Source organism: Neolamprologus brichardi, chromosome 17 (genome assembly GCF_056152115.1).
Source record: "Neolamprologus brichardi isolate AB-2024 chromosome 17, ASM5615211v1, whole genome shotgun sequence".
Taxonomy (NCBI): domain Eukaryota; kingdom Metazoa; phylum Chordata; class Actinopteri; order Cichliformes; family Cichlidae; genus Neolamprologus; species Neolamprologus brichardi.
In genome coordinates, this window is record NC_142120.1 from 21,660,452 (window position 1) to 21,682,446 (window position 21,995).

The 21,995-nt window shown below is 40.3% G+C and overlaps 1 protein-coding gene across 2 annotated transcripts in view; it reads right to left on the bottom strand.

The window, feature by feature from the left end:
- Positions 1–1,103: 1,103 nt before the first annotated feature.
- The window catches only part of LOC102792035 (calcium-activated potassium channel subunit beta-4-like), a 37,431-nt gene continuing 16,539 nt past the window's right edge, over positions 1,104–21,995 (bottom strand). For both annotated transcript variants that reach the window (XM_006781019.2, XM_087831119.1), the window contains exons 3-4: positions 6,876–7,003; positions 1,104–4,292 (exon numbers count right to left, since the gene is read on the bottom strand). In XM_006781019.2, coding sequence (XP_006781082.1) covers positions 3,968–4,292; positions 6,876–7,003 — 453 coding nt within the window. In that variant the 3' untranslated portion in view covers positions 1,104–3,967. The remainder of the gene's footprint in view (positions 4,293–6,875; positions 7,004–21,995) is intronic.

Consider the following 21,995-nt stretch of genomic DNA (forward strand, 5'->3'; position numbering starts at 1 on the left):
TTCACTGAAAAAGCCTCTAACTCTTGTTTCGCCAATTTGTAAAACTGTTATAATAAAACAATGTTTGAACGTTTGCCCGGTGCCTCTTTTTGTGTAATGTATCGCTGTTAGGGCACCGAGCTGCACACTAGTCTCTGACCCTGAGCTGGATAAGCGGAAGAGAATGGATAGTAGGATGGACGTTCATCGTCCAGGAAATCAAAAAAGAAATAATTTGAGCTGGAATTTATTGTAGTGCTCCTTGGTACATTTGAATATTTCTAAATTTTCACAAGCTGATTATGACTAGGAACCAATAAGAAGATTTTGTGAGACATTTCTGTGGAAACGTTACATACTGCCTCTGTGGGTACCTGTATAGCGTACAAGCTATAAGCCTCCTGTCCCTTAGCTGTCAGCTCAGAGGTTTTTCCTGCCTGTACAATCAGGGTTGAAGCCGAGCAAAACCATCTGCAGCACAGAGAATCCCCCGAGCACCCACACACTTTACTCACATGGTCTAGATTCTGTCCTCATTACTTCTGAAGGCAGCATGTGGAGGGAACCCCGGGCAACGGGCATGTGTCGTTTTTTTTTTTACCTTGGAGTGTTTACCAAGCAACAACGCCTCTGTTTAACATCCTACTACAACCTTGTTATTGTCCTCCTAATTAGACTTACTGATGCTTTGCTTTGTTTTGAAGCGTTGAAAAGTGAACAATGTGGCACAAATTAAAGTAGAATTCTACTTCTAAATGCTTTAAAATGCAGTTTTAATGGGCCAGAACTCCTATACCGACAACTGCAGATGTAGATAACATTGGGATCTAAAGTTATCCATTTATGGATATTTTTCATAGAGTAATATTTAGTTATGGTGTTTAGCTTCAATGTCCATAGAAGGATTGAAGACTAAAAAACATTAAGAACTAGTAGTCTAATCCATAATCACCAAAATATGACAGAATTGGTGATGTTTCAATTAAAGAGACTTATGATGTACTTGAAACACCACTGCAATGTCCAAAGAAGGATTGAAAACCTTAACAATAATAATAATAATAATAATAATAATAATAATAATAATAATGATAATAATAATAATAATAATAATAATAATAATGACAATAATAATAGCAAAAGTGTACTTTACATTTCCACCTTTTGAGCTTTTGCCTTGTGTCTTATTATTTTAATGGTACTGACCGGTAAGGTAAAGCCACGTGCAGTTTGATGAACCAACTCATGATTCATTCATGATTTGTTTTAGGTTTAGTTTCAACTGGATGGAAACCTGGCTTAGTGAAATGGGACAGCACTTTAACATCTTTCTTTTGACATAGTTAGGGCAGTTTCAGCCCAGTTAGAGGAAATAATAAATTGCCAAATTTAGACCACCGAATGTTCTACCTCCAACATTCACTTTTAATTATATAGTATCAAATATGCTATACAAGACAAAAGTAATCTGTCAGTTGCTTCAGGATGCTTTATATCTTAAAGTAAAAAAGTTATAACTGACTTGCAGGTGCCTGGTCTCTTTTACACTCTACTTTGAAGGGAAACTGTGGTTCAGCTGATTTTACTGAGCTGAATACATGAACTTTGTATTTCTTTGGGTGCGACTTCAAGGGTAACGTTGTCAGTAACATTAGCTGTGGTTGTTTCTGCTGAGCTCCCTGCTGTCTGCCAACACCTTCATGGTTCAAAGAGCTCTTGCATCGTCAACCCTGTAGAGGATTCGAGTCCCTGAAGCAATAGGATCCACTAATGGGCACTCTGATGAGTCACCAGTGTATTTGAATACATAAATTAATAGGGCAGGTTTAATTATTTAAATTGAATTCCAAATATTGATTTAAAAATACCCGTCCATTTGCCTTTTACTGGCTCTTTATATTTTTCACCGCTTCACTTTTTACCTTAAAATCCAGTCACAGAGCTGAGCAGCCAAAATGTTAGAAAAGCCCACACCAGTTGACCTTTCAAAAAGGTCTTTGGAAACTCTGACTCTGAAAGTATTTCCAGAATATTCCAAGACTGTTTTAACCAACTGGATTTAACCTTCTAATATCCACCAGGTACCTGGCAAACCTCTTAGTGCAAACTTTAGGGCAGGGCTCCCCAACTCGAGGCCTCAAGGGCCGGTGTCCTGCAGTTTTTAGATGTGTCCGTGATCCAACAGAGCTGATTCAAATGGCTAAATTACCTCCTCATGTCTTGCAGTTCTCCAGAGGCCTGGAAATGAACTAATCATTTGATTCAGGTGTATAGACCCAGGGTGAGATCTAAAACCTGCAGGACACCGGCCCTCGAGGCCTGGAGTTGGGGACCCCTACTTTAGGGTTATATGGGCTTCAGAAACTAGAGTTGTTAAATGAGAGTTAAATGTCAGTCTTACAGTTCTTCAGTTATGTCCATTTGTGTATGCAAAACAAGTGAAAATTACAAGGAAAAGTTGATGTGAACCTAAACTAGTGACCTGGCAGATGTTACGAGGTTAAAAACATCTTGCACAACCCCCTCCCCCCTCCCCCCCAGAAAACAACCAAGAGCACAACAGACGACAATCCAGATATTTTCTATGACCATTGATACAAGTCAAAGAGAAAAAAACAGTTGTGACTGTGTGCTGGTAAAAACTTTTTTCAATGAAACAAAATCATTGCTAAGCTCCTATAGGGTTCAAATTGTACTATAAAAGTGCTGTAGTAGACAACCATTTATCTTCACATATGTAATATGAAGTCTCATTTGTTAGTAGACTGATGAAAGAAATTCTCAGCAAAAGACTGCCTTGAGTTGCACAAGCTAGAAGAGCAGAGGCAATCCTGAAGGTAACATCAGGACTTTGCACCTCTGTTAAGAAACATTCATGGCTACTGGGACTTGAAGGGAAACTACATTAATAAGAGAGCTACAGAAGAGCAGTTACTTCCCAAGAGTCAGTCCTTATGCTTGTCTTGTCCTGACTGCATCATCAATCACAGCGCGAGGGTTTGGGTTGGGCTTTGATAGCATCCTATTAAATCTGAATCTCTGATAGAATCTCAGCTTTCATCCTTTGTATAACAACTTAAAAACACAAGTCAAAGATCAGCACAAGGTGTCAAAAATTTCTAAGAATCAAAAACCCTACCTGATTCAAATTTGGCTGATCTCAATCATTTTCTTACGACAGTGTATTTGCCAGACTCACCTCAATCCAACTTTGTCCACTTTCCTAAAATTGAAATTAAGATCAGTGTTTATCGTTTTGAGATTGGAGGAGATCCAGTTCTCATCGCTGAGGCAAAAGTAGGTCATAATGGGACTTCCAGTTCAATAATCTGAACTGGAGATGGTTACATTTAAATAACTTTTAGCCCATTCCCAGAATATCTTGAACATATATTGTTCTATATGTGATTAGTTGCTGCTGGACAAAGCCAGAAACTGATGGATGATCACTGAAAGATCTCTGATGAATACAGATTTTTCCCATTTAATAGTTGGAACAAACTCATTTATATAGCTGGTCTATAACAAATTATCTAATCCAAATATTGGAGCTCACATGTAAGCTGAAATGACTGAACAAGTATAACAGATAAAGATACTTGATAAGAGACCCTTAAAACACCAGAACTTAATAAGTCTGGGTTTCTTGATGACTAGAAACCAGACCCAAAGTAGAACCAGCTATCAGTACCCAACGCCAACTACCCTCATTTAAACAGCCTTTCATTGCTAGTCAGAAGATTTCCACTGATCCACTTTAAGCTAAAATCAGAAAAAAGTCTGAAGTTTTGTACAGTCTTCCTGCTGAAATCTATAGGCAACAGTGGATTTCCCCTCATCTTCACTTCATTCAAACATTCTGATCATACCAACCAGTCCGGACAGCAATGGGTTGTTGGTGGCGTCTTTAGCCATTTAGTCGACTTCGCCCACCGGCTCATTGGCATTTTTAGTGATTTCATGCTGAAGAAACATCTTTCTGCTCGCTCTAATGTTCCCGATCTCTGCGCCGCACTGGGACTGCAAACAGCGGCAGGGTCCTTGAGGGCGATGACAGCTCGGGGTCAGAGTTTGTCGTGAGTGGGTCTCTGGCCTTGCTGCTGCAGCGGTCAGGTGGCATGGCAGACAGGTCTTGGCAGACCTCATAGGAGCACTTCCTCTTCTGGAGGGCCTCGGCTCGAACAGCCAGGGAGCGAGCACATACCGTCAGGAGCACAATGAGCGTGCCCAGAAGGAGGGAAACCATTGGCCAAAGAACACAGTGTAACAGGACACTGGTGTCATGGGAACGGCGCCACAACACGTCATCAGGCCTGAAATAAAAAGAAGAAAAAGTAAAAGCACGAATTTAACATTGTGTTAAAACACTACTCTTGGGATTGACTGTTAATTCACTGACCTCCTACAGGTCCTTCTACTTTTACTCCTTTTTCATACCAAACCATCTCCTGTCACTAAAATTAAAGGCTTCCTACTAATATTTCATGTTACAGACAATGAAAGCAAGATAGAAGCAAGCACCCCCTTAATCACATCCCATCGGGAAAGCTTTGTTTCGAAGTGCCGAATCAGGTGAGCAGTAGAGTAATTTTTCCACAGTAATGACAATGATTTTTTTCTATAAGAGGAATTGCCCCCTGCTGGTCATTAGAAAGAATGCAGTTAAGGTCCATGGGCCTCACTCGGAGTATCTTTAATGACTAGCTTGCTTAACTCAACAAGTGTTTATGTTGTTATTCATTTAGGTAGTATAGCTAATGTTACATTAGCTGGATATCGTTAACTGCAATCCAACATCGGCATACTCAAATAGACATCTTACTAAAGATGAACAAAATCTATCTCTCCTTTTGAAAAGTGACATTGTTTCATTTCTGAATCTCAATCTTCACATGATTAAAATGAATTGTACACCTAATAATTTAGGAAAGAAAGGCAAAGTTGCTTCTATGTATCAACAAAAACTAACATAGCAAATTTCCCAAAAATAGAGTTAAGCTATCTGCAGTGTAACTGAGCACACATTCATCTCCACAGTTAGCTGTGGAGCATCTTTAATCATTTCAGGGTCCAAAAAAGTTAAAATGTACAGCACTGCTGTTACTTGTAAATGAAGACAGAAAATTAAATATCAGCAATGTTTGGGCGGCTGGTGAAGTCTTACTAGTTGACAGATAGTGGTGTGATACCTGGTGGCTAGTTATAGAGCTGTGGTTAGGCTAATACAAACACATTAGCGGAGGGAAAATGGAGGATGAGGGTTAAAAAGTGTTCAGTAAAGTTCATGCTGAAGTGAGCATCTAAATTCTTGGCCATTATGAGGTCAGTAAGGATTTTGTGAACTGTGAATCATGCCGATGCTCTAGTGGAATCCCAAAATAAAAATTAAGGAGTTGGAAGTGACCAGAAGAAAGATCTCCTTCAGCTGTGCACAGTCTAATTTTAACTCTCATACTCTGACTGACACCACCAGAAAGTTTTGGGATATAACCTTCATGCCACCTCTGAAATAAGCCAGACATCTAGAGACTACATGCTTTTCTAAACTTAATGAAAAAAGAAACTTTGCGTGTTCCAGTTCGTTCTCTAAAACACCAAAGAAGAGCTGATGTGTAGCATCAATGAGCTCCCACTGAGGCCTCATTTATGAACCAGCATTTCCTCATTCGGATCTTTCTGGTGCAGAGATAAAAATAAAACTAGCCAAGGTCACAGGTAAGCACTGACGGTGAATTATCGGAGGATTAAGCTGACACGCTAAAGCAGATCTCTGGCTTTTCTTTGTCTCATCAGTTTTTTGGACAGAGCCTGAATAAAAAGAGAGGAAAGAAGAGCTTCTTCAAACATCTCTCCTCCTGCTCTTATTATCTTTCACTGCAGTGTTTATTTTCAGGTTGTAACCTCAGCATCCTTCTGCTGTTCTGCTCAGTGTCTCCTGCTCACCTCTGATAATCCACCTTCATCATACTGTTGACCTACATTTTCACCTTTATGTCATCGGTAGTGTGATAAAGGAAGGTTCTATAGACTGAAATTATTCAAAGGTTAACAAGATATATTTTGAGAATTCAGGCTGGAGCCTGAATTGATGTTTCACATATTTTAATTAAAATAACAATAATGTATAAGGCATTTAAAATCTGAATGAAGTGGCTCTGGGATTTTAATTAAAGGTTATTTTTTATTCATTTAAACAATTTTTGGTCCAACAATTGAAAGACCAACGGTTTGAGGATTTTTGGCGTTTGACAGGATTTTGTTTGAAAATGCAGTAGAACCACTTTGTTTTTCATCATGTTTTATATTTATATTTTTTATGTATTTAAATATTCAAATAAGCATGAATGAACATTTCTTAAAAATGCATCAAAGTTAAAGAGCTAAGAGACCACTTCTCATCTGAACCTGCAACATAAATTCACCCTGAAAGCAAAATGTAAATCGAAATCATGTATAATGCACACAGAGCACTAATGAAACCAGAAGAAAAGATGAATATTACAATAAAACTATAGTAAGACAAACCTTTAAATGAATAATATGATGGTATTATTAGACAGTAGGTAAAACATGGCATAAAGGAAATAAAAATTTGAATTTATATTAAAATTTTAAGTATAAGCATGAAGTTTGAATCCTTCTAGGGCACTGACAAAAAAATGCTTTAAGTATAAGTGGAAGTGGAAAGACTATTAAAGTGAAGTCAGAGGTCACTTCTTGAGGGTCAAAGGTCAGGAACAGCAAATTTGAAAGTGGAAAGTGTGTCTGTCAGAAAGTCCGGTCATTTGTCTTCTGTGGTAACAATGATGTGACAGAATCACACTTTCTTTGATTTCCAATTTATCTGAATCGCACCTCCAAATAGACAGAGCTGTAAACGTGTGCGTGAGCCTCACCGCCGCTGCTGGTTGAAGAAGCAGATGAACGACTGGCTGTTGACCTCTTTGGTGAAGTAATCCTCCCACCACAGAACGCTGTCTCTGTTCTTCTGGTTGTCCCTCTCACACGGAGGCACAAACGAACACTGCGACAAAAAATTCAGCACAAATATTCAATTTAATTTACATGAAGTTTTACATCATATAAACATCTTAAGCACACTTAGACATGTTTACAGCTGGATACAGAAACTGTTCTCTTTTCTAACGCCTGTATTACTTTTGGAGCATTTTAATGACATGATGTGACCAATATTATGGCTGCTGTGAGGTAACTGACTAACAGCATCTAAACAAACTACTTCCTGTAGTTTGCCATCAATGCTAGCTAGGACTGGCTAATAACATATCCAAATATAACACTTCTGGTTCTAGAAACAAGATGGTGAAAACCACAACGGGGTTCAAAAAGCTGAGCCTGGTTCTGCTGGAGGTTTCTTCCTCTTAAAAGGGAGTTTTTCCTTCCTACTGTCATGGAGCTTGCTCATGGTGGGTTTTCTGATTGTTGGGTTTCTCTGTATTATTGTAGGGTCTCTACCTTACAGTATAAAGTGACTTGAGGTGACTGTTGTTGTGATTTGGTGCTCTATATATAAAAAAACTGAATTGAATTAAATTGAATATACAGTTTGTGACGCAAACAGGTGAAAACAAGATTCAAAATATATAACATAAACTGTACAGACAAAACTTAGAGGGTTTGACAGAGTGTTTCAGTGTTTCATCACATTGCTTTTGTGGCAGCTCTTAAATGAATAAATAAATGACAGTGATTACTCGGCAGGAGGTGCTCTAATGAGGTCACAATAATCTGACAAGTTTAAAGGGGGGTCGGCATCGCGTTGTTTTTCTTCAGTTTTATTTTCAGCGAACAAAAATAACCTCTGTGACTGACACACACACACACACACACACACACACACACACACACACACTCAGATTCATGTAGCAGGAGGTTGATTGGTGTCTGGCTGGTTCCTGTGAATCGACTGGTTGCCATGATGATGACTTGATTGGTGCAGAGAAGGGGCAGGGGGTCGTCTCCATTAGTCATGGAAGCTGTGGACTCTGTGGAACTGTGGTGGATGTTTTTAACCGAATCAGAAGCTCAAAGGTCAAAAGCAGAACAGAGCATCTCTCGCCAGCATGGAGCCACACCTGAGTTTGTGGACAGTAGGTGGAACTAAAGATGACAGCCAGCTAAATGATTCCTCTGGAGGGGCAACAGCAGCTGCTTGGATTGGCTTCAGTCCCTCCCTGAGTATGTGTAGTCACCGTATGAAAGCAGAAAAAAATCTCCTTGAGATAATTAATGCACATTTATTCCCAACAAAGCTCAAGAATAATCAACCACTCTTCTTCAGATGAGGTACCAGTGTGCACAGCTGTGGCCCCAGATGTGTTACTGCCGAAATACGTTACATTTATTCTTTAGTAGAGCAAAAAGAAATCACCTAAAAACCAAAACTAATGCAAATCTACGAACAAGGATTAGGGCCACTGGAGGAAAAAAAAGTGTGAATGTCTTCTTTTTTTTCTTCTTTTCCAGAATTCTGAAATTAAAGTCAGAATTCTGACTTTTTTCTCAGAATTCTGGAAAAGAAGAAAAAAAAGAAGACGTTCACACTTTTTTTCTTCCAGTGGCCCTAATCTTCTTCTGTACAAATGTCATGGAAAAAATATTCTGAAAAAATTAAAATACACAGCTCTGTTTTCACTTCCAACATAAATGAAGACAGAAAACTAAACAGCAGTGACTTTTGTAGGGTTACTGAAGTTGGGCTAGCTGGTATATAATGATGTGCTATGTGATCGCTAGCAACACAGCTATGTAAGCATAACAAACACAGTGAAGCTGGAGGATGAATGCTAACCTTTTTCCACCCATTAAAATTTAATGGGAGGGTTCCAGATGGTTGGAGACAAATGCAATCGCATAGTAGGATGCTGTAAACGGACCAAACTTCAGTCAGGAGAACAACTGAGATAATCCATCCACAATACGAGGTTAGTCATTAATATACTGCAACAACATGGGAATAAAGCAGCTGCAAAAGAATTCAACATTAATGAATCAATGGTACAGAAGTGGAGGAAGCAAGAAGAGTGGCTTGAGTAAAGTTTGACTTATCTGACTGTTTTGTTTCGCTTAATGTGCCTTATAATTATGGTGCGAGAAATACACCATAATTTCTATCACCTTTGAACGGTGATAGAAATTAAGCTCTTGTTTTGCAGCTTTGATTCACCGGAGGGGCTAAAGGGGGTGTCCCTTATTGTTATAGTTTTTTTAATGTGGGAGTCTGTGGGGACTGACTCACTGAGGGAGCCTCTGCTGGATTTTAGAGGAACTGCAGGCTTTGATTTCACTACAATGGATTTATTTTTCAGACCCTGGGGTCATCGCTTCACTGTGGCCATGGCTCCAAGTGCATGTTTAGTGGGGCAGGTCTGTCTACAGTTAAAATCCTGAGAACTTGATGAATTTTCATCTCGTTTGGTATCAATTAATTTCTGGGGCAGTTTTCTGATTTCCCGTGGGCCTCCCACTGAGAAATCCTGCCAGTGTTCTGAGGACTTTCAGATTTTTCCACAGCTGTTCACTTTAATTAAGATCAGGAAGTAAAGCCCTTCTCAGCACACTCCATGCTTTTTACATGCATATTATCCTGTAGCAGGATCGCTGAGCTGCGACTAAGTCAGACTCTCTCTGACACCAGGCAGTTTGTTTCCCTCCAGGTTTTACTGATAATCTTCTGATTATGAGTCCAGCGCAGGTTCAACACAGCCAAGCAGCCCAATAACACACCTGAGCCTCGTCCGTGTTTCTCAGCAGGGATGCTGTTGTGTTCTTTTAAGGTTTTTTTCTTCTGTGAGCGTTGAGCTTGTGTGACTCACTGAACTGCTCTTATTCAAGCTTTTTCAGGCTGGCCTCTGAATGTGGGTCTTCCCTCATCGAACCACTTTCATTCAGAAATATTTCTAAGGTTGTTTTCACACCTTTCAAATCAAAACAGTTTGATATGGCATCAGTTTTAGGAGTGATGGGGAGGATTATTTTCTAATTTCTCTGAGTTGCTTTGAGAGTCTTGCAAGATTACTGGCTTAGTGAGGTAACCTCATGTGTTATGAAGCAGGTGTTTCACTTATGTGACATAACAACTCAACATGTACATAACCAACACCTACTAACCAATCAACTCCCTGGAAAATGATGTCATCATTCCTGCAAAAGCCCTGATGGCAGTAGAGTTCTTTTAGATATAAAGTTTCTCATGTTTGATGTCAGGAGCAACTTTCTCTCTGCTGAATGCGAGCGATGATTTTATTGATCTACAAGCCTCGATATGTTGTTAGGATCTCTGGATCACTGTGCATAATTTTCATGGACAGAATTGTAAGTGCAGGTAAGAGGAGAAGGGAGATGGTTCAGGTGGTGTCAGGATCACCTCTCTGCTTTTTGCAGCTGATGTGGCTCTGCTGGCTTTGTTTTATGATGACTGTTAGCTCATACTGGGTGGTTTGCAGCAGAGTGTGAAGTGGCTGGGAATTAGCACCTCCAAGTCTGAGGCCGTGGTTGTCAGATGATAACTGAACACACCCACTCCAGGTCAGGGACGAGGTGCTGCTCACAGTGGAATGAACAGAAAGCTTGTCTCAAACGAGTGAGCATGAAACCAGGTAGTTGGTGTTCAAACATTCAGCTACGACCATGGGCTCTGGGTAACTGAAAGAATGAGACTGTGGATTTAAGTGGCAGAGATGAGCTTCCTCTGGAGTATGGCTCGGCCTTAGAGACACCGTGAGGCACTCAGAGCTGAGCCACCATTCCTCCACTTGGCAAAGAAACAGCTGAGGTGGTTCAGCATGTGATTACGATGGCTCCTGGACTCCTGGGTGGTGCATTCACTGTCTGCCTGCAGAGTTGAAGGTGGACTGAGCGGTCTGTGGGCCACTGCACGATCTGATATCGTCGTGTTGTTCCCAGATCAACATAGTAAATGTTGTTCCAGGATCAACATTGCAAGTGACCAATCAGAATGTTGTGACGTCTTTTGCGACTTCGGGAAAAACCGCCGTAAAACAAAAAACTGTACTTAAGCTGCGAGGAACCGCCTCTGTCCGCCGATCAACCAACCTTGACCCTGACCCTAACCCTTGGAACATTGGAATTTCATAAATGCACGAATGGCTTGGCGCGCCAAAGAATAACGTCACAACAATGTGATTGGTCACTTGCAATGTTGATCCTGGAACAACACCAACACGACGATATCAGATCATCCGGGGGCCACTCCTGCTTGTGCTGCTGTTGGTCCGCCAGAAGGAGAAGACAGATGTTCTAAATTTTTTGTGGTTCCCTCGTTCCCTATTTTTTCCTCACTTGTCAACCAATCCACATCTAGCAAATGCTAACTTTTACGCAGATGGACACATTTGAGGGACCTTGGGACCCTTTGCTTAACACGAATTACACTTTAATCCTTGCGTGGAAATGCTTTTATGTCCCTAGGGAAGAGCTGCAGGTGACGTCTGAGGAGAGTGAGACCTGAACATCACTGATGCCCTGACAGCCTGGACCCACATCAACTGCTGCAAAATGAATGGGCTGCTGCAGAAGGCTATTATGGATATCCAGTCCAAATACAGGAGAAATAGTTAACTAGATTTGATCTTAGATGATCTGAATGAGTGGACTTCATGTCTGAAAGTGCCCACTGCTCACGTTCTAACCACAGGTGGTATTTTTTGGAGACCTTTTTCTTTTATCTAAAAACTTACACTTAAAATCTGAGCTCCTCAGCTCTCATTTGCTTGAGTGTGAAGTGGTCTGCCTTTGATATGTTGGACAGTTACAGAGAGTGCAGAGATGTCAGACCGTCGCGGGTTAGTTTCTGCCTGTCGTGCAGTCGGTGAGACCATCGCTCTGTCTCTGTGTTTCAGGTAAACGCCCGCTCATCAGCCCTCTCAGCTCAGCAGCCATTCATCACCCGTCCAATCACACTCGGCTCGCCTGATGACATCATAAGTGAGGCTCCCTGCCAGATGATTGCGGTTGCCATGCCAACAGGCTGAGGTTATAATTACGTGTGTGTGTGTGTTGTAGTGTGTGATAAGCGCCCTGAATGAGAGGAGTTTGGGTTTGAAGCAGCAGCGGCCTGCTGCTGACAGGATGAACCATCACGCGGTGATCAGCGAGCAGCAGCGCTCTGAACACGCAGCAGGTTTCCTCCACGCACAAGCTCGCTTCACTCCAGCCTCTGATTGCTGTTATCTCCCCGTCCTCACAGTCCAAGCGTGGACTCACTCAGGCATTTAACGGCACTTCTTTAGAATCAAACATCAGTCTGTGTTTGTTTCCTTTTAAATCAGGAAAAATCTAATTTATTTGGAGATATACAGCAAAATCCATCTTAATTATTCACACTGACATTGAAAACAGTGAAACAGTTTTAAAATCAAAAACTAAAATCAATAAAAATGTGCAAAATCTAGGGCTTGGAATATGGAATAGTGTTGTTAGCTCTTTTTAAAGCTAGCAACACTAAGATAAATATGCATGTTCATCCTGATAAATAGGAATGTGACATTGTGTAAACACTTTAAACATTTTAATGTGGGCGTCTATGGGGACTGACTCACTGCTGGAGCCTCTAGTGGACTTGCAGGCATTAGCATGACCTTTTTCAGGTCTTTGCCTAACTTAAGCAAGGCTCTAGAGTGCCACCAAATTGGTCGCATATGCAACTTAATTTCTCAGTGGTGTGACTAAAAAAAATCCTAGGTCGCACTGGTTCGACCAGCCGTCCGAGTACAAAAAAAAGTCTCTGCAACTCTGAAAGTCTCTGTGTGGTCAACAACAGACACACATTATGCCCATATCGTGGTCTAAACCAATCAGAGATAGTCAGGGGCGAGGCCTCTCTGATTGGCCTGGTCCAGATATTCCTGTCAGCCTACGTGTATGTAAGTTTGAAAGCGCAGGCGGATAGAGGGAGGTGAGTAGCGATATCGATTCATTAAATCCTGAATTGACTTTTAAATATAAATATATTTTGCCAGAAACGCCAGAATCTCAGGTTAAAGCTCATAAAACTATTTTAATAATAACCAAACAGTAAATGAGAGCAGGTAAACAGATTCTGCACAAAGACGTAAACACAGAGCACGACGCATCAGAATAAGCGAGATGTCGGCTTTCTCACCCGACAGCACATACTCAGTTAGCTGTCAGGGCTTAAAGCCGACAGCTCACTGATTCTGATGCATCGGGTCCGCACTTTGTGTTTACGTCTTTTTTGCACAGATTCTGAAGCTGCAGGCTTTTTCTCTCTCCAACCAATATTAACTGAACCAGCAGCAACAAAAGATCCAAACTACACTTCACATTTGATAAACATCGTCATAAATTCCCTCTTTTGCTATTTTGCTTCCACCACAATTAAATTCCCACTTCCTGCACAGCTCTTTCTTTCTCTCAGTGTAATTCTAGAACAGTTTCCCATCTCAAATCTCTGTTTTCTGCATTATTTGTTTGCTTATTACGCACAAGTCATGTACTGCACTGTTGGCCGCTGTTTTTCTTTTTTTGTTCTCCCAAAAATTACCTCCGACAAGAAAGCCTCATTTCTGCTGTTTAATAGCGAAGAAATTTTAACTTTTTTAAAATGATGGCAAATTGCAAAAGAGTTAGCTGTGTTTCTAATAAAACCTCTGTAACTTTGCTCTCTTTCACTTCAACAGCATCAGGTAATGTTAAAATGTTGATTCATGGTTTTCTTCAGTTTTTGATCTACTGCAGAATATTTTTAAGGTTATCTGCTATAAAAAGCCAGGCCAGGAAAATCTGCTACATGTTTTTCTGTGTTTTATCCTCATTTACTTTGACACAAAGGCATCTGCTGTGATGCTCACACCTCAGATGAAGTCTCACAAGTGTCAGTACTGATAAATGATCAGAATTATAATTTGTCTGAGTCAAAATTTAATCAAATCAAATTGGGACCTTGTGAATCGGAATCTAATGGATTATAGAAATCAGTGATGATACCCAGCCCTAGTGAGTAGCCTAGGCCCAACAGAAGTGGATGTAGCTGTGGGTAATGAGAAAAGATGAAAAGAACGATTGATAACTTTTTCATTAAGTTAAGGCCTGATCTGTCTGAGATTCGTAGCCAGTGCTCTGACACGGAGCCATAAACCTATGAACGCTGAAAAAGCGGTGAAAATGCGGTTTTAAGCGGTACTTTTTCACAGCTTCAACCACATGTTAGAAGAACTTGAGAGGTCGTGCTGCATTAGGAGCATTAAAAGAGTGAGACGGTGAATGATCTGTCACAAAGATACTCAGGTAAAAAGCTAGTTTGACGCAGTTTTGTACAAAATGTGTTGTTGTTTTTTCATTCAGTCTAAATTTCAGTACAAACTCAGCTTGAACAAACACTTGACCCAAATAACCAGGAAACGACTGGGACATGGCAACACACAAAAAATTAGCTGTGAGTTAAAGAACATCAATCATGTCCTGACAGGCTGACAGCACAAACACCGTTTGTCTTGATTAGATCAGACAAGGAGAAAAGTTTTTTGATTGGACGGTAATGAACAGGTGACCTTTGTCCTCTATAAAAGCAGCAGAGAGAGAGAAAGAGGGCATCAACACTGAAGGAGGAGATCGGTTCCACAGTGTGTTTAAAAAAAAAAAAAAAACCTTAAAAGTTTGTGTGTTAATAAAAACAAACTGGCAGCAGGAGAAAGGGACCTGAATAAACCAGCAAAGATCAGCTAACTGCACTGAAGCTTCCAGGAGGGAATGAGGGAACTGTCATTTTCCTCATGTTGACACAGGGCATCAACCTGGAAACTTGCTAGAAATTTAAAGAGACACAAAGATCTACAGTTCCTCCAGCATCCACCGGAGGCTCCAGTTAGCTATTAGCAGGTATCTGTGTCCGTGTGATACAGGTTAGCTTAGCCTTCGACACGCATTCATGGCAAATGCTAAAGCACCAAGAGGCCAGTGGATGATATCATAGTTGCTATGTCCATCTCAGTCTATGACTAAGACATGAAACAAGCTCAGTTTTTTTCTGTAATGGATTAACAGCCCCAACTTTACCAACAGTGTCACCTGCTGTACCTGTGGAATTACTGCTATTTGGTTTTTCTGTAAATTTGCTCTCACTTTAGGAAGCCTGGTTCATGTTTTACTCTCAGGTGTTTTTTTCAGGTGTTTGTTGTTGTGTCTTGTAAAACAAAGGTTCTCAGCAGGATTCTCAGCTCTACCTGACGCTGCGGGGAGTTATCGATCTCTTCACTGATTTTTATATTTCTTATTGATCAGCCGCGTGGGGGCTCTCAGGAGGTCACATGTTCAGAGCTTTCTGTTCACTGCTGAGCGGCTGTCATTATTTGTTGTTGAAGAGGGAAAAAAAATCAAAGAACTGCAAGAAAATTTAAATCAATCCAACAACCACAAAAGCCTTGAGACTACAACAACATGTGATCACAATAGCTGCAAAACCACTCTGCTCGTTCCAGTCCCATGTTCTTACTCTTTGACTCTACCCGAGTAGCTTTGCATAATTCACTTTCTTCTGATTGGTTGCTCCTCATAAACAGAAAGTTACTGGGCCTTCTGAGATTATCATGCTCTGTGTGATGTCAAAGAGATTCAAGAGTAGAAAAAACAGATTTCACACAGACACAAATACCTGCTCATAGGTTCTCACTAATTAAATTCTCCAATTTCGCCAAAACTGCACAATATCAGTCAGTCAATAGCAGTTATATAGCAGTCATATTATTGGTCAGATAATCACATTCAAAAGGCTCCAACAGCACACTGTCCTGAGGTCCAGTTCAGAGACCCAATTAGGCAGCTAGTAGCTACAGTGCGGGGAGGCCACGCCTCCAATAATGCAAACAGTTAAAAACATGGAGTGGGGAATTATCTATAGAGATAAACCAGTGTTTGTATAAGGCTGGAAACATGTTTGTTTCTGATGTAACATTTTAACATGGGAGTCTGTGGGGACTAAGCCCCTGCTGGACGTTAGAGGAACTGCAGCGGTTGGATTAACAGACAGGACGGTAGCACAGTGGGAATTCTGTCCTGAATTGGAGCAGATAATCGGAAGCTCTGAGGTTTTTGGTCTTCTGTGACCTGCTGTCGCCTCTCAGTCTGACTCGGCTAAACAGATTAACATGAGGTCATGACGACCTGTCTGTCCACCTGTGTGCCTCTATGTGGATGAACAGTATGGTGATGAATGAGTGGCTCAGCAGTCTCTTTAACCCCTTCAGTTCTGTTCCTCGTAGTCACAGTTTTTATTAAAATCTATACTGATGGGAATACAAACACACCTTTATGGAGCGCTATGGAGCCTTTAATAATTTATATATTTGACTTTCTATGCCAAGTCTCAGGCAGTGTGTAAATGATGAAGAGATGCTTGGATCAAACACTGCAGCATTCACTCAAGCTTTCAGTGAGGAGACGAACATGTGGAGATCCTTCACTTGAAAGGTGGTCAGCCTCTCTGACGGCCAGCTGATACAACGACAGCTGTAAATCCAGATGATTTTTTATTAGTGTCTTGTTGACGTCACACTTTTAAATATTCATCGAGTACATTTAGAGAGCGCATTATTTCTCTGCATGCCCATCAGAGCACAGCAGCAGTTTATAGATCCACTCGATGATGACTTTATACTTCTTAGCATGGATTACTGAACAGACCAGCTACAGTCTCACAGAGCAAAATGAATAAGCTGAATAAACCAGTCCCCATAGACTTTACAGCAGAATAACCCCCCCCCCCCCCCCCCCCCCAACACACACCTTTCCATATTTTTATAATTCATCTGTTTAACTTCAGTCTGTCATCTTGTCATCTGTAGTGGTTAAATAAAATACCTGCTTTTGACCTGGAAACCAAAGAAATCCTATTTGTAGGAGCAGTGGCTCAAAATCACTTCATGTGTCATTTTAAAGAATATCACAATGTTCGGTTCAAGTTTGCACTAAATTCTGCGCTGGATCCAGATTCAATAATTAATGAAAACACTATTAAATAAAAATAAGCACCTCATTTTTTTCATCAACATTCAACCTGATTCAGGTTCTTTGGAAACTTCGACACCTGCACAAGAACCTTAAATAAAATGACTTGAGACATGCTTAAGATTTCTCTAAAGCACCCAGAGACAAAACTGGCCATTTACCACTTGTCAAAGATCAGTTAAGGTCCAGGAATTGAGTAAAGTATAAACTAGTACAGTTTAGGTACAGGTTGAACACACTTGTTAGCACACAAATGTCTGAACGGCCTCAGCTGAACATTTCCTCTGAGGCAGAGGAGAGGTGGAGAGAGGTAGCGTTTGTGCCCAGGGACAGTGCCTCCTGGCTGGGCAGGAAGATACTGACAACTGCCTCCCACCTCCACCGCGTCCAGGAGCTCCAGAAGCTGCCTCATCACAGTTAATTAGTTTAACTTAGCATGACACACACACACAAGTCATTATTGCTGTCGTCATTCTTCAGTGATTATATTAAATTTTTTTTCTGTCTCCATGAACCAAATATACTTTCATAAATTAATAGTTCGGCTTATTTCTGTTGACCTCTCCAGCTGCTCTGAGATTTGCTGTATTTGTAAGCTCCAAATGTCCTGATATGAACAGAAAAATGAAAAATGTTTGCTGCCTACTTCTTTGGGATTAAAGCATAAAAGGTCAGTATTAAAACACAACACCTGCACTCTTTTAAAGCCCCGAGCAGCATAGATGTAATGCCCTCCATGAAACAGAGCAGACTGCTGAGTTATATCTGTATATCTCATGACTGATCAAAAAGCACAAGGTAAAAAAAAAGAATCATATGCGCTTCAGTGTTATAAGTTTATGAGTAACCGCAGTACATTTATGTAGGGAGGACCAAAACTGACCAAATAATAAATAAATTTTATATACAGAAAATGAACCACCAAATTTTAAAATAATAAATTAATACAAAATAAATGATAAAAACAAATTATAAAAAGGTAAATCAATGCCAAACTAAATGAAACATGATAAAAGAAATGTAATATTTTGAATATTTAATTGCATTCATTTTATAACTGGGTCATTTATTTCTTATTGTATTTATTTATATTTGAGTTTTTAAATTATATTATTTTGACATATTTGATCTGCCATATTTAAGTAGAGTCTAGTTTAAATCATTAGACTTCACACAGGCCTAGAGACCAGTTGGTGAACCCCTGACAACCATCAATGATTAAAAATAATTTTAAAGAAATTTTTGACATTAAATAATTAGAAAAAATAAAAGTTTTAGACACCTTTTAAAAGATTCCAGTAAAATCTGTTTCCTTTGACGTTGTGTTAAATGTCCTCATACTGATAGAAAAATGAGAAAACACAAAGTCTACAGAGCGAGCTTTTTGCTGGTTATCTTTAGAAATTATTAGTTTGGGGTCAAAGTTTATTATTGATATTAAAATAATTCAAAAGGTAGGACTTTGGGTGGGGAGATTATTACAAAACATGCATGTATGTGTGTGCAGCTGCCCTCTGGTTACCTGCAGCTCTTGTCATTTACATTTATGACATAATTAAGTCACAGACGAGGAAATTACTCGGTGAGTAATTAGCTGAGTGAAACCGCCCACCTGCCTTCATCTCCTTGCTTCCTTCCTCTCTCTGCTGTCACACTGTGTTCATGTCATCGCTTTATTCAGCTGCCAAATCCTCATTTTACTGCTCAAAACACACGATTTAGAGCCGATTTGTTCGCTACATGACAGAAACCGGAGCAGAGAGAGAGTGTAAAATCAATCTGCCTAACAGGAGGGGAGAGTGAGACGTTTCTTCTGCTGCTTGTCACAGAGAAAAATCAGAGTAGATGTGCAGTAAATAACTCAATGACTCCTTAATCACCAACACAGCACACACTTATTCTGCTAAATAAAACCCGCAGCCTCCAGTGGGTGCGTGCAGCAGCCTTCTGCGTAAACATATGTGACCAGAGCTGCAGCTCACCTTAATTCAGTCTGATTAACAGTTTAATCCAACAATACAAAAAATGGAGCGTTAGCTATTTACATCAGGATTAACATTTGTATTAAAGGAGAACAGGGTGAATTTAGTGGCATTTTGATTTGAAGTGGAAACTTCAACTTCTGTGGGTGAAAAATAAAGACAACAGCCAAGAGCTGCTGTTCCTCTAACATCCACTAGAGGCTCGATATGGACTCAAATTGTGGACATGAATGTTTTGTACTTGTAAATCAAATGCGTATTTGTGTCCGTTTTGTACCGTGGTAAACCAAAATATCTGAAAGTTTTGTGTTTGTGCATCTACAGATGAGAATTTGTGTGTGTGTGTGTGTGTGTGTGTGTGTGTGTGTGTGTGTGTGTGTGTGTGTGTGTGTGTTTGTGTGTGTGTGTGTGTGTGTGTGTGTGTGAAAACGATTTGTGTTTGTAAAAAATATTTACATGAGTTACAAATTTTTTTGTTAAGGTTTGGTTACAGATACAAAGCAAAAAACTACATGTAAAACTCTGCACTGGCTGCTTGTGGATTTTAACTTAGTCACTTTAATACAGATTTTACTTGCTGTCATCTTGTTTATTTGTGTTTTTTGTTTTGTTGTTATTTGTTGTTTTCTGTATTTTAATGTATTAGATTCTATTTTAATCTCCTGTTTTATTTATGTCTTTTTCTCTTTGTAAGGTGACCTTTGGTTTTAGAAAGGCGCCTCGAATAAAATGTATTATTATTATTATTATTAGAACATTACGCTACACAACATTTACAAAATATCGCCTCAGGACAGCGGGAGGCTTGAAGACTCTTTGTGAAAGCTCATAATGCCAAATCACCAACAAAAACGCACACTTCAACGCCAAGAAGGTGCTAGCAAGGAAGCCTCGGCGAAAGCTAATGATGTGCAGCCACCCTCACCTTCAAAGTCAGATACTAATCAAATTGCTACAACTGAACAAATAGCCAAGGACATTGCAAGTATTTACGCACACTTAAGAAAACCTCCGAGACACAAGAGAGCAAACCCAATGCAATTCAAACTGCTACGAGGGCAGTGGAGGCTAAGTTAGGGGATATTGGCTACTCGCTTAAGCAACGCTGAGTCTTGCCTGGATTTCCTTGAGGATGATAGCAGAGCACTAAAGGAAAATTCTCCTGCAACTAGTGACGAAGTGAACGCTCTACGACAGGAATTACACCACCTCAAAAACAGAGGATGGAGAAACCACCTGCTCTTTGATTGCTTTCCAGAGGGCTGCGAGGGTATGGACGCACAAACGAGCGGCATGTAATCCCTGTAAACGGCTGTTACACGAAAGGAAGATCAAGTTCTCCCTCAGCACAGCGTTGCTTGTGCTGAAAATGACGGAGGGCAGACGTGAGTTTATCGACCCAAAAAAAGCCCAGGACTACATTCTGTCTTTACCTTAAGGGAATTATTTACAGTCAAGGGCTTGGATTCAAAAACTGCCCTTTTTTGCCATAGCGTAATTAACATGCCATTGAATAACGGGCCTTGGCTGGTGCTCAGTTATAGTATTTAAAATTATTGATATACTTTGCACCTTCTAACTGTTTAAGTTTCAATATTATAGGGTCTCACGCTTTGATTTGATTTATTCACTTACTTTAGTTTTGAGAATACGACGTAATCTGCTTGGTAGAGAATCTCACTAAGACTATTAAAGACTGTCTTTCAAGGGACAGTTCTAACCAATCTGCACAGAGGTGTGTTCGGGGAGCTAAGTCCTGAAATGACTGCTCTGCTCACAATACATTGACTTGGTATGCTGCTGCTGCTGGCGACGGGTCCTGTTTATGACTGTTTGACTGGTTAGAGTCACGGACCATAAAGTTTATGTTTTGCTTTTGGGGGCTCCTGGCCCACCTGAGGGTAACTAGTGTTCTCTGTCACCCGAGACGTATTTGCTTAAATGTTTATCAGTTGTTATTTTTATTTACTTCCATATTCTATTTATAGCCTATTTTATTTATAGCCAGCCATCCATATATTGTCCACTCGGTGTTGAACTCCTGGTTTTAATAATATGTTACCCCACTGTTATATGTCCAATACAAAATGTATGATGGCAAATAAGCACCAAAGGCCCTTTACCTTAATGACCTGGAATGTAAAGGGCCTTAACCATCCAATTAAAAAAAAGAAAATCATTACATTTATCAAATCAAAAAAAGCTGACATTGCCTTTCTCCAAGAGACTAACTTGTCCCCCCAGGAGTTGGATAAACTTTGCCATGATTAGGTGGGTCAGGTATTTTTTTCGTGTGGCAGCAGTCAGAGTAGGGGTGTAGCAGTCAGAGTAGGGGTGTAGCAGTCAGAGTAGGGGTGTAGCAATTTTGATTCATAAGCAGCTACAGTTTAAATGCACCCGGATGGTTAAGGATACAGATGGGTGGACATTGCTACTCTTGGCTGAGATTCAAGATTTCAAGATTTTAAACAATAACTGTGCACCAAATGTTGACAACCCTACCTTTTTGGTAATTTGGAATGTATAATTAGCTATATGGGTGATTATCCAATCCTGATAGCAGGGGACTTCAATTTGGTAGTGGATGATAACTAGATCAAAGCACTCCCTCACAGCGACACTCTAGATCAGCTTCAGTTGCTCTTAAAATGTGTAGGAACTTGCGTTTAGTAGATGCATGGAGAGTATTCAACCTATCCACAAGAGATTACACCTTTTATTCTGCCCCCCACAACGCTCCGTCGTCATTTTCTTATGTCAAATTCTATCATGCCCTGAGCAATGTCTTGTTCTATTGGAGGTATACACTTATTTGACCATGCCTCGGTGCTCCAGCATCTGACCTCATTTGGCAGCCCCTTCAAGTCTCCCAGATGGAGGCTAAACTCAAGCCTTTTGCATGATTCTAACTTTCTTCAATTCTCCACTAAAGGAGTGAAGAATGGAGAGCTTCCACCTGAAGCGGGATCTGTATCTGTTCAGAATAAAAGGATTAGGTTAAAACTTAGAGTGGGACAGACATTGGGGTCC